General features: G+C 33.0%; 3 protein-coding genes across 6 annotated transcripts in view; all 3 read left to right on the top strand.

Annotated features, from left to right (window-relative positions):
• Nucleotides 1-11409, top strand: part of LOC133188259 (androgen-induced gene 1 protein-like) — a 423009-nt gene that overhangs the window by 90969 nt on the left and 320631 nt on the right. The gene's annotated exons all lie outside the window — the stretch shown is intronic.
• Nucleotides 2487-3443, top strand: LOC133172373 (uncharacterized). Its single transcript, XM_061307280.1, has 3 exons — nucleotides 2487-2640; nucleotides 2752-2864; nucleotides 3176-3443. Exons 1-3 carry the CDS (start codon nucleotides 2528-2530, stop codon nucleotides 3334-3336), a joined length of 387 nt encoding a protein of 128 aa, XP_061163264.1. The 5' UTR covers nucleotides 2487-2527; the 3' UTR covers nucleotides 3337-3443.
• On the top strand, nucleotides 3998-5794 carry LOC133172278 (serine protease inhibitor Cvsi-2-like). Its single transcript, XM_061307173.1, has 3 exons — nucleotides 3998-4104; nucleotides 4456-4587; nucleotides 5694-5794. Exons 1-3 carry the CDS (start codon nucleotides 4062-4064, stop codon nucleotides 5792-5794), a joined length of 276 nt encoding a protein of 91 aa, XP_061163157.1. The 5' UTR covers nucleotides 3998-4061.

Here is an 11409-nt window from a genome sequence, read left to right as displayed (position 1 = left end):
TCAAGGTTCTCTGAAGTCTTAGAAACGGCCTTTTAAAAAGTTGACATTTGTACCACGTAAAAGAAAAAAATAATTAATTTTTAAAGAAATCGAATTTCCTTTAATCTAGCATTAGATACCAATGCTTATTAGCAAGATATGAAATTAGACGTGATATGTGATGTCTAACAATGATAACAAGCATTTTACACTATGTATTATATAACAACTGAAGTAAATGTATAAGCTTAAAAAAGATGCAATTTTCTCCAATGTCTGGATACCTATATTTTTTTTATCCTAAAATATATTTGTTGATCAATTTTCAATTAGAAAATGCATAGCTGGTGTTTTTATTCGCATTTCCTGAAAATATATTTGAGATTTGATAATTTTCCCTACATGATATGATTAATCTGAAGAAATACCATGGGTGAATTCACGTTGTTCTATGAAATCAGAGACATTTTTGTAAGCATTTTCAATTACTTAAAAGCTGATTTTCAGAACCTGAGGGTCGGACTACCTTAAATGGATAATGGCTTTGAACAAAATGTAGCAATGTAGAGTATGGAAGCCCATTTAGGACCTATCAATTTTTATTTTTTAAATTCGATAAAACGAATTACCAAATTTGTTATAACGAATTTAATTCGTTATAACAATTTTTTGAATTCCTGATAACGAATTAAATTTGTTATAACAAATTTGTTGAATCCGTTATAACGAATTCAAAAATTTGTTATAACAGATTAAATTCGTTATAATGAATTCTAAAATTTGTTATAACAAATTAAATTCGTTAAAACAAATTCTAAAATTTGTAATAGCGAATTAAATTCATTTAATGAAATTCAACAATCGGGGTCTATAGTAAATTAAATATGAATTTGATATAACGAATTGCCGAATTTATTAAAACGAATTATAACCCTTATTACAAATTAAAGAATTCGTTTCAACGATTTAATTCGTTATAAGAGGTTTTAGAATTCGTTAAAACGAGTTTAATACTTTATAACAAATTTACGAATTCGTTATAACAAATTCAAAAACATTGTTATAGCAAATCTAATTCGTTATAACGAATTCAAAGAAATTGATATAACGAATTTAATTCGTTATATCAATGCATACGCATATGTTTCCTCGATCGTCGTCTTAAGCCAAGGTCCGGTGTCCGTGTAAAGCTTCTCCTATCCGAGACTGGAGACCGTAGATATATGACATGCTGGCACGTCATATCACAAAAACGTGAAAAACGCCTGGAAAACGTCAGACCGTGGTTTTGCGACGATGACGTTTCCTACAACAGGGACTTGACCGACGTTACATATTTTTTCTTATAAAAAAAAAACCCACAGGTATGGGGTTATATTTTTTTTTATAAGAAAAATATGTAACTTCAAATGTCTGTGTTTCCTGTACATTTACCTTTCTGTAAAGAATTCTCTTTATGATTAACAAATTATCACACTTACACGTTTGGTCGACAGTGGCAATGGCCGTCTGAGAGGCACTCCCAGTGCATGTTGACGGGACACTTGCCAAGAGTGTTACATGTGGCCACAGCAGAGCAGGCTGCAAAACAGAAAATGACGTATAAAAAAACTGCTAAATGAGGAATTCCAAGTTCAAGTTTAATGTCAGTGTTTTGTCCAATGAATGTGTGATTTTCCAATGATGTTATGAAATGAGCTTATTTCCTTTGATCTTACTTGTATCAGGAGCTGTGTGAACACATGTGCACTGATAGTCAACACATGTCAGGTGGAAACCATTGTGACACAAAGTAGTACATCTAGATGTATCTCCATGCCAACCACAGTACTCGGAAACACAAAGTCCTGTCCAAAAACACACTGGATGATTACATTTTTTTTTGTTTCATACACGATGCATGACAATGAAATTTAATTTCTACGGCTAGAGCCTGTAAACATGAGTTAAGTTGGGAGGGTCTAAATTCAATATTTTTACTTCTTACCAATTATTGACAAAAACAAGAGAGCTACCTTCATCGTAGTTCAAAGGTTCTTCAGACAGTGTGGAAATATTTCTACATGATATCAGGCTTATCTCATCACGCCTTTATTTTGCGTGACAAAATCTACTAAATATATATGACCGTCTGTGTGCGCGTGCCGCTTATCTCAAATTATTTCATAACGATTCAAAATCGAAGCAAAAGCGTATAACTTTAAAAAAAAAAAAAAGAATATATTATTAAAATCCTAACACCAATAGCTAGCTCTTATCCTGGACCCAATGGTGCAAAACCTCTGCATAATTACATTTTGATATGTAGTTAAGCTTTAAACTTAACCCCTCCCCCTTTTTTTTCTTACAAGAACATTTTATGGCTTAGCCTGCTTAGGCAATGATAAATGGATTCTTTTAAACCCATAAACGATAAATTCTCTTCTTTATTAATTAAAAATAATCATAATAACAGATGTTAACCCTGGTACGGAAAATAAAGCGCCTTGGTTGCAGATAAGGTTCCGCAATTACACTCCAATTAATATATCCGGTATAAACATCAAGCATGAAGTCCAAGGGCGTAGCAATAAATATTTTTATCAAACAAATGAATTTAAAACCTCTCAAAAACATAAAATTTACTTTTGATCCATATCATAAAGGAGTTCGTTCGATACGGTAGGTAAAAAAGGAATTCCTATTTGAAATAGTTTTAGATACTGATAGATTTCATTTTGTAAGTGGAAGTTTGTTGGACAATGGACATGGTGGAGAAAATTTATATTTCAGAGAGATGATGTGCATTATAAATTCACCAAAGTTGATAGATACAAATCAAAACTTAACAACAAAAGTCGACATCAAAAGTGACAGGACCAGTCCACAAATGCAGCTAAATTTTGGTAAGAAAGAACATGTATTTTTTTTTTCCTGGTTAACTTTCAAACGAACATGTTGTTTTCATGCTGAAAGGTTCATTAATAATGGTGATTTTTTTTTTTTAAACAAAGGATTTACCGGTACCTGTGGTTTGTTTACAACTGGAGATTAAAAAATAATAATAAAAGCAATTGATTAAAATACGATTTTCCATTTGCTTTTTCATCCAAGTAACAGTGTATCACTTTTAAAAATAAAAGTTTGTTCAGGTCAAGGATGTTCCATTCTTTCATAAATCTGATTTAAATTAAAATCCTTTTTTTTTGTTCTCCAGCTGATGGTCATACAGTGATATTTAAAACTGAACATTTAAGTACATTGACAATTGCCCAGAAATTTGCCAAACTTTGTCAAGATCGAGTAGAAACTGTCACAGCAGGAGAGTCAGCAATTTTTGCAGCTTCTAAACCAGGAAAGATGGGAAAGAAGAAATAGTGTTTTTTATGTGACAAATTTTGTTTGTGAATTTTTTTCCTTTTTGTAATGAATGATGCATTTAGTTAGTTTGCTGATTTGAAGGGAATTAAAGGAAGAGGTATAGACATGTCTTTCTTATATATTTACCATTCCAAACACAGGTGTATTAGAGTGTAAAGGGCACTCTACTATGAATTCTGCAATACCAAGTATATAACTTTAACATGTTTTCGTTGATTATAATTCGTACTTGCACATTTGTCAGCAAACAATGTTTGTGGTTGTGTGTAAGAGAGAGAAATTCTTGTGCAGTGAGGGTTGGTGCATATTGTCGCCGACCACAATATGATAGTATGATAATATGATAATAATATGTACTCGCAAAACTCAACAACAAGTAAGAGCACTCAAGATATTTTCGTTGGCGAAAATTGTTGCCCTGCATAATTATATTATAAGTGGGATATGTAAAGTACATGCACGCACACTGTCGCTTATTCTTGCAGGGGGGGGGGGGGGGCTCAGTTGATAAATACTGTCGCTGGTGTCCATATGGTGACGATATGTACAGGGCGACAAAATGTACGTCATAGATACAGTTTCGATTGTTACTTAGCTTTTTTTGTACGAAGATTGGTTAACAAGGAGAGCGTTAATATTCTCGAGGCGAAGCCACTAGATAAGACAATTTCAAACGTGATACGACTTAGTTGACATTTGGAGTCCTAACAAGACTAGTGAACATGAAAGCCACACTCTGTTTAGCTATCATTGCTTGTTTTGTTGGTGAGTTTAACGATTGTTTATATCGTCAATGGAAAATAATGTATGCATTTACGGGATACACATTCATAAAACTAGACACGTTATATTTAAAATTGCGGTTTCCTAGTATTTTCATTCGAACGTTTTCTTATAACGTACTGATATTAGTATTATATTTTATTCTTTTCGTAACAATTACATTCATTGAGACTTTTTAAAAATTGGTCTGCATATTGTTCATTTGAAGTTGGTCGACAAATCCGCAAGATCTCGCAAATCGATGTGTTCTACATTGTGAGTTTCATGTTCCAACATCTTGCAGAAAAATATCTGAACACAGAATAATAAAATTACAGTGATCTATTATTCTAGCTGTGGTGTACAGCGAAGACTGTAGACAAACATCTGACTGTGTGAACACCGCTTGTGCCGCTGGGGCTTTTGTTGGATGCTCCCACTCCGCAAGACAATGCACATGTTACACACATAACACGCATGGAATTGGTATGTCTGAATTACACTGGGCAATGTTTGTCTCAAGGGTAATTTATATATACTTTACATTTATAAGCCAGACAGAAGGTGATTACAAAATTTCCACTTATTGAAATGAACAAAAATAAGAGAGACCCATGGATGAGTCCGCAGTGTAAAGAATGTTATGGACGTAAAAGATCTGGCTTACTGTGTGGCCTCACATCAAGATGAAGGCAATTATAGCATAGGTTTTAAAAAGTCAGGAATGTTTAAAATGCATACGGTTACCCACCTAATTTTTTTGCAAAATGTTTGAGCCTATCACGACAATGCCATCTTGACCATGGTTTGACAACTGAAAACTTTTGAATTCTGGTGTAGTGGATCCTTCAGATGATTTTAAATAACGCATAAAATGTCTCAAAGGATATAACTTTTTAATCGAACAAAGAATATACGGTAAAAAAAAAACTCATATCTAGACAAATAACTCAGGAGAAGTGACAAACAAAAATTTAACTATTACGGAATTGGTATTGAGAGTATAGCGAGCCCAAAACTTGTACGATGACACAATTTTCTCTGTATAAATGCATCCTCTCCACTTTATTGAGAGTATTCTTTTTCCAAGTATGGGCTTTTTCAAAGATCGTGTGTGTGTGTGTGGTTAACTAAAATATGGGAAAAGAGGACTCGCTGACCCGCTATTCAATGCACTTTAAAAGTTCAAATGTTCGTTTCTCTTAAACTATTTTAAGTCTAGTTACTGAAGGATCATTTCACAAACCAAAAATGACAAACTTCGATGTGAGTTACGTGTTTACTGACGATAAAATGGTCGTGTTTGTTTTATCGTTTTAGTTCGATCCTTGAACAAACCCCACATGCATTATCTTTTCTCCCCCCCCCCCCCCCCAATCATTTTCTTGTCTAAAATTATCCGCATAAAAGCATTGTTTTATAATTTTTCCTACGAATGACAAATGCATTGCATTTCAACACCAAAGAATATTTAGGATAGAACAAAAATTCTGAACATTTTCCTTTTCAAAGCATTTTTTTCCAGATACCCCTTTTCTCTCAATTATTCATATTAATTTAAAATGATATTCGATATGTATACTTGTTTTCAGCTTGTACTGACCGTGACACATGCCGCGCCTCCTCTGCTCTTCACTGTGATAGGGACGAAAAACACTGCGTGGACGGATTCTGTCACTGTACACACAACTGACAGGGGTACGCACTCTACATATCTAGTTGCAATAATGCTAATATTTTTATATGATGTTTTCTCCCCCCCCCCCCCCAAAAAAATAAGAGGGCTATATTATTGCAGCTATACATATCCGTCATTTAAATATCCTCAAAGTTTGTCGTCATAACCGTTTTCCTTTTTACTTGGGGTACTCAATACTTTCTGATTCTGTAGAATGAGATTGCTTCATGTTCATACATGTTGTGATAATATACCAGTTTAAAGAATATTTTATTTTTCAGTCTAGGTCAAGAAAAGAGAATTCCGTTAGTTATATGCTTCAACATCAAATAAAATGTTTTCAAAATAAGATGTTTGTTTAGACTAATTTTAGGATACTTTTCCCCGCCACTTGACATGCAACATACATGTGTCATGTTGTAAATTTTGAATTTACAGGGTGTCAGTAAATTCAAAATTTACATGACACACGCATTTGGTGCTTAACTCTCTACGTGAGATGTGATAAATGAAAATTAAAACATAGATACAATGTATTTTACGAGTAGATAATTATTAAATCAGTTACATTTCTTCATTGTTTTAAAACAAAGCTACAGTTACAATGTTAACGTCCATCTTAAAGTAGAGTTTTAGAGTACATGTACCACTTCTAAGGAAATAGGACCAGAACTGTTGGTGAAGGACTTTGATACAATACCACATATCATGCAATTTCTAGTAATCAGGGCATCATCGTTATTGAAATTAAAAAGTAGAAATATGTCACGTAATTTAGTGTACTTGTTGAAGTTTTTTTAAAAAGCATTTCACAGATTCTACTTTATATAGAAAAATCCATGCGCTTACCAAGTTTTATTGACATCAGAGTAAATTAACTTAAAGACAAAATTCCGATTCCAAAAAGTTTATATATATATATATATATATATATATATATATATATATATATATATATATATATATATATATATATATATATATATATATATATATATATATATATATATATATTAGGGATGTCAACGAGTACCCGGTTAACCTAACAAGAACTGTAAACCATTTGTAATTTTTAATGAACAAATGTATTAATTATGTCATTTGTGTTTATTAAATAAATAAATTTAGTACCAAAATTCATTTCTGTTGAACTCCATATTTATATACATTCATAAAACGTGATAAAAACAGCTTTGGGGTTTAAAAAATAACAATTAAAAATTAACAAACTTGTATTTATATTTTTACCGAGTACCCGGGTACTCGGTCGGAAAAACGTCCGAGTAACCGATTATCAAAAATTGACCGATTTGACATCCCTAATATATATATATATATATATATATATATATATATATATATATATATATATATATATATATATATATATATATATATATATATACATATATATATATACATATATATATATATATATATATATATATATATATATATATATATATATATATATATATATATATATATATATATATATATATATATATATATATAAGGTATCTTTACGTAGTCTACTTTCAATCCAATTACACAGTGTACTATTGACACCAGAATATACGCTGCAGGAGGATAACATCTTCACATTTTTTTAGCACGACATCATTGATCGCAATATAAATATCTTCATTAGATGCATTAAGTTTCATTAAAATCAGGTGAGATTTTGATATTTTTCATTGAATTAAAAAAATCTTCAGTAGAATTATGAGTCTACTTCTGTATCACGTTGTCACATTTTTTCTTCCTCATAAAGGGGACGAGCGAACAATTTAAGGCATATAGCGTCAGATGTATAAAAGTCATATTTATTTTGTGAATTTAGTATCTAAAGTAATATTCTTATTGAAATTTATGAAATTATGACAAACAAAACTTTTCTGCGAAATTTTTATCAATAAAAAATGTTCATTATAAAAAGAATAGGCCCAAGGGCTTTAACGATCACCTTAGTATAATACAACACTGCAAAGGATCCATAGAAGTAGAAAATAAAATAAGAGGCCCATGGGCCACATCGCTCACCTGAGCACTTCGGTTAGGAAAAAACAGAAATCAGTTAAGTATTGAAAAGATTAAAATAGAAAGGGAACATAATTTAAACACACTTGAATCTACACAACCTAGGATGCGTCTGAATTAAATTGACTAATCATGGCTTTTCTGTTCTTGAGAAGAAGATTTTTAATGATTTTTATAACTATATAACTTTAATCGCCCATTGTGGCCCCTGCCCTACCCCGTGGTTCATGATTTGAACTTGAATCTACACCACCTGAGGATGCTTCCATATAAATATAACTAATAATGACTTTACTGTTTTTGATATTTTTTCTGCAAATTTCTTTGTAAAACTTTGATCGCCCATTGTGGCCGGTGTCCTACTTCGTGGGTCATGATTTGAACTTGAATCTACACCACCTGAGGATGCTTCCATATAATTATAACTAATCATGACTTTACTGTTTTTGATATTTTTTCTGCAAATTTCTATGTAAAACTTTGATCGCCCATTGTGGTCCTGCCCTACCTCATGGGTCATGATTAGAATTTGAATCTACACTACCTTAGGATGCTTCCATATAAATATGACAAATGTATTCCTTTGTTAAACTTTTATCAGCCGTTATGACCCCTCGATCCATACCTGACGGGGGTCATGATTTGAACAAACCTGAATCTACACTATCTGAGGATGCTTCAATGATGGCTTTGTAAAAATTTGATCGCCCATTGTGGCCCCACCCTACCCCCAGAGGTCATGATTTGAACATATTTGATTCTACACTACCTGAGAATGCTTCCACATAAGTTTCATTTTTTTGGCCCAGTGGTTCTTGAGAAGAAGATGCTTAAAATATGTCAATATGTCAATAATTTTTTGATTGAAATTGGACCAGTGGTTCTTGAGAAGTCATAAATGTAAAAAGTTTACAGACAGACAGCTAACGGACAGACAGACAGACGGACGCCAGAAATGTGATAAGAAAAGCTCACTTGAGCCGAAGGCTCAGTTGAGCTAAAAACTGATAGATAAAGATATACATGTATTGCCCCAAACCACGAGAAATATACGATGATCAGGGATTAGCAAAATAGTTAGTCCAGTACTCAGTAACAAATAATAATAAGCAGATCTATTTATTTGCCTGAACTTGCCAGTGCTAATACACTAACGCATTTTCACTATATGATTGATATCATTAAAGCCCCGCCCACCACCAGAACATCTAACCCAGAGGTCATGAATTTCACAATCTTGGAAGAGGCATCCTTGCACATCATAAACATGTATTAGTCTACTAAATACCTAGAAACAGAGAAGATTTTAAAGAATTTATGCATTTTCACTATATGTCAATTTAGCCCCGCCCTAACATCAGAAACTCTGACCACGGGGCCATGAATTTCACAATTTTGGAAGAGGCATCCTTGATCATCATAACCATGCACTTAGTTTATCTGATAAATACCCAAAAGCAGAGCAGCAGCTTTTCAAAGAATAAAATTAATGCAGTTTTACTATATGATCAATAGAGCCCCACTTTATAAGAATTTTTACCTCTAACCCAGGGGCCATAAATTTCACAATTTGGAAGAGATACCTTTGCTCATCATAACCATGTACTAAGTTTTTCTGCTAAATATCCAGGAGCAGAGAAGTTTATGCATTTTTTTTGTTATATAATCAAAAGAGCCTCACACTAACACCAGAACCCCTGACCCAGGGGCCATGAAATTTATAATTTTAGAAGAGGCACTCTTGCTCATCATAACTATGCATTTAGTTTATTTGCTTAATACCCGGGGGAAGAGAAAATTCTTAAAGAAATAATGCATTTTCACTATAAAATCAATAGACCCCCCCCCCCCCCCCACACACACACACACCAGAACACCTGACTAACGGGCCATGAAATTCACAATTTTGGAAGAGGAACCCTCATTCATCATAACCATGCACTAAGTTTATCTGTTAAATATCCAGAAGCAGAGAAGATATTCAAAGAATTTATGCATTTTTAGTTTTTTTTACTATATAATCAATAGAGCCCAGCCCTAAGACTCGAACCCCTGACCCAGGGGCAGTGGAATTCACAATTTTGGAAGAAGCATCCTTGCTCAACATAATTATGCACTTCGTTTGTTTGCTAATCCCCTGATTTTCAAAGAATTAATGCATTTTCACTATTGCATAATCAATTTTGGAAGAGGTAATTCTTAGGTATAGTGCATGGGTCTTTGCTCCATGTTTTTGCTAACAAAATAATACATATTTTTACGCATACTTTGTGGATAAATTTTCAAAAAAATGGAACAAATCCCTACTCAGATGGAAAAGTATGTTATAGTATGAGAAAATGATAATTTTTGCCCTCTTTGGTGTGTGTATGCTATTTCATAGACAAATAAATTCAATCTGTGAGAATTTTGCAAATTGTGGAGAGTTATCATAAAGTATACGCTAATTTTAGATGAATTATCAAAGAAAATTTTGTTATAATTGAGATTTAATTTTTCACCTTCTTATTTAGTTTCAGAGTTAGTTTTGTTCGCCTTGTTTACCCATCTTCTTAATATGTATATGTAAAGCCATAAAACATTTCACATTTCATTGTGGTCAATATAAGGTTCAAGTTCATGAATTTCAACAAATCAATGTACAGCCTAATGCAATGGGGCTACATTACCAGAGATCTCTGGTTTTATATGTGACGCAGAAAAATAAAAAGTGTGACAAGTTAGTAAAAATCAAATGACACGCCAGGCGCACAGGTACTTGTGGACAGGACCCCCCCCCCCCTCCCCCCGATATTCAACCCCGGGGCTTGTTGGACATTTTTTCACAAATTATATTTATTGCACATATTCATCTTGTGTACCATAGGAAAAAATCGTGAAAACCCCAAAATAATCGTTCCACACAAAAATACCCCACTATACATCTCTCTTATAATGTATAGTTGGGTATTTTTGTGTGGAACGATTATTTTGGGGTTTTCACGATTTTTTCCTATGGTACACATGATGAATAAGTGTAATATATATAATTTGTGAAAAAAAATGTCCAACAAACATCGGGGTTGAATGGGGGGGGGGGGGGGTCCTGTCCACAAGTACCTGTGGCCAGATGATAACTTCAGTATCACATTTTTAAAAGGCCTATTTAATATCATTATATTATATATTCTACATGTTGCATGTTAATCTCTTCATCATATGTACTATTAAAAATATTGTCTATGAGATGTATGTCTCTTGACTTTAACTATTTAATAAACTATAAAAACTAAATTATCGCGGTAATTAAAATCTAATTTCATGGCGAACGTATCGACCAATATTTTTTCTTGACTCGATTTATTAATTTGTTTATTTATATATATCGATAGGTAACTAAATTAAATTCTAAGAACGTTTTTAAACCTTCATAACTAAAAATACCGCGATGCAACGGAATCTTACCATCGGCTCATACATTCAGTGGCGGTTTTGCTATGGTTGTATGTTCGTTCGCCCTAAAACTTGTTCGCCCTTGACGCCGTTCGCCCTCATTCCCGTTCGCCCAGAGTCCGATCGCCCTAAAACTTGTTCGCACAGGGTCCGTTCGC

The sequence above is a fragment of the Saccostrea echinata genome, unplaced genomic scaffold (assembly GCF_033153115.1).
Source record: "Saccostrea echinata isolate AGI-Se365-2 ecotype Australia unplaced genomic scaffold, CSIRO_AGI_Sech_v1 ptg000001l, whole genome shotgun sequence".
NCBI lineage: Eukaryota > Metazoa > Mollusca > Bivalvia > Ostreida > Ostreidae > Saccostrea > Saccostrea echinata.
The sequence above is the reverse complement of the archived record's forward strand: the minus strand, read 5'-3'. Positions and strand labels throughout refer to the sequence as shown.

What these genes read in the sequence shown, in the direction of transcription:
- LOC133172373 (XM_061307280.1), top strand. Translation starts at nt 2,528, where the DNA reads ATGAAGTCCAAGGGCGTAGCAATAAATATTTTTATCAAACAAATGAAT. An exon ending in AAAGGAGTTCGTTCGATACG is followed by an intron (nt 2,641 to 2,751) that starts GTAGGTAAAAAA and finishes TTTATATTTCAG; the next exon opens with AGAGATGATGTGCATTATAA. An exon ending in ACAAATGCAGCTAAATTTTG is followed by an intron (nt 2,865 to 3,175) that starts GTAAGAAAGAAC and finishes TTTGTTCTCCAG; the next exon opens with CTGATGGTCATACAGTGATA.
- LOC133172278 (XM_061307173.1), top strand. Translation starts at nt 4,062, where the DNA reads ATGAAAGCCACACTCTGTTTAGCTATCATTGCTTGTTTTGTTG. An exon ending in TATCATTGCTTGTTTTGTTG is followed by an intron (nt 4,105 to 4,455) that starts GTGAGTTTAACG and finishes CTATTATTCTAG; the next exon opens with CTGTGGTGTACAGCGAAGAC. An exon ending in ACATAACACGCATGGAATTG is followed by an intron (nt 4,588 to 5,693) that starts GTATGTCTGAAT and finishes ACTTGTTTTCAG; the next exon opens with CTTGTACTGACCGTGACACA.